A 409-nucleotide genomic window follows, 5' to 3' on the forward strand; every position below is an offset into this window, starting at 1 on the left:
CGTCATCACTTTCTTCACTGTTAGCCCGTCGCGGGCAGTTCCCGGAGGTACTGACAGACAGAGAAGAGTGCCCCCAGTATGCTGTCAAACACTTGTGGAGTAGCATGATTTTCGGAAGCGGTCCTCCGACAGAGCTCGATTCGACGAAGGATGTCCAGAAAAAAAGAGGTGAAGAGACGAAGTTGTTTCCGCGCTCTGGTAGCGGGATCCGGAAGAGCGCCATTGTGGGTGAAGGCCCTCCCCCCCCCACTCTGCAGCCTCTTCGTAAGGCCGGGGATGAACGACAGGGAGGTGGAGGCGAAGGCGGCGAGGTGTTGCCGGCCTCGTGTCTGACGGGGGGAAAGAAGGCCATAGTTGGGAAAGGCCCTCCCCCTCCGACTCTGCAGCCTCTTCAGAAAGCCGAGGATGA

The 409-nt window shown here is 58.7% G+C and overlaps 1 protein-coding gene across 1 annotated transcript; it reads left to right on the forward strand.

The window, feature by feature from the left end:
• Positions 1-4: 4 nt before the first annotated feature.
• Positions 5-407, forward strand: CSUI_006113 (uncharacterized protein; the record flags this gene model as incomplete). Its single annotated transcript, XM_068066278.1, has 1 exon — positions 5-407. A coding segment is annotated over exon 1 (303 nt), but the record flags the coding sequence as incomplete, so codon positions are not given.
• Between the last annotated feature and the right edge of the window lie 2 nt (positions 408-409).

This window comes from Cystoisospora suis, assembly GCF_002600585.1.
Source record: "Cystoisospora suis strain Wien I chromosome Unknown contig_3048, whole genome shotgun sequence".
Classification (NCBI taxonomy): Eukaryota; Apicomplexa; class Conoidasida; order Eucoccidiorida; family Sarcocystidae; genus Cystoisospora; species Cystoisospora suis.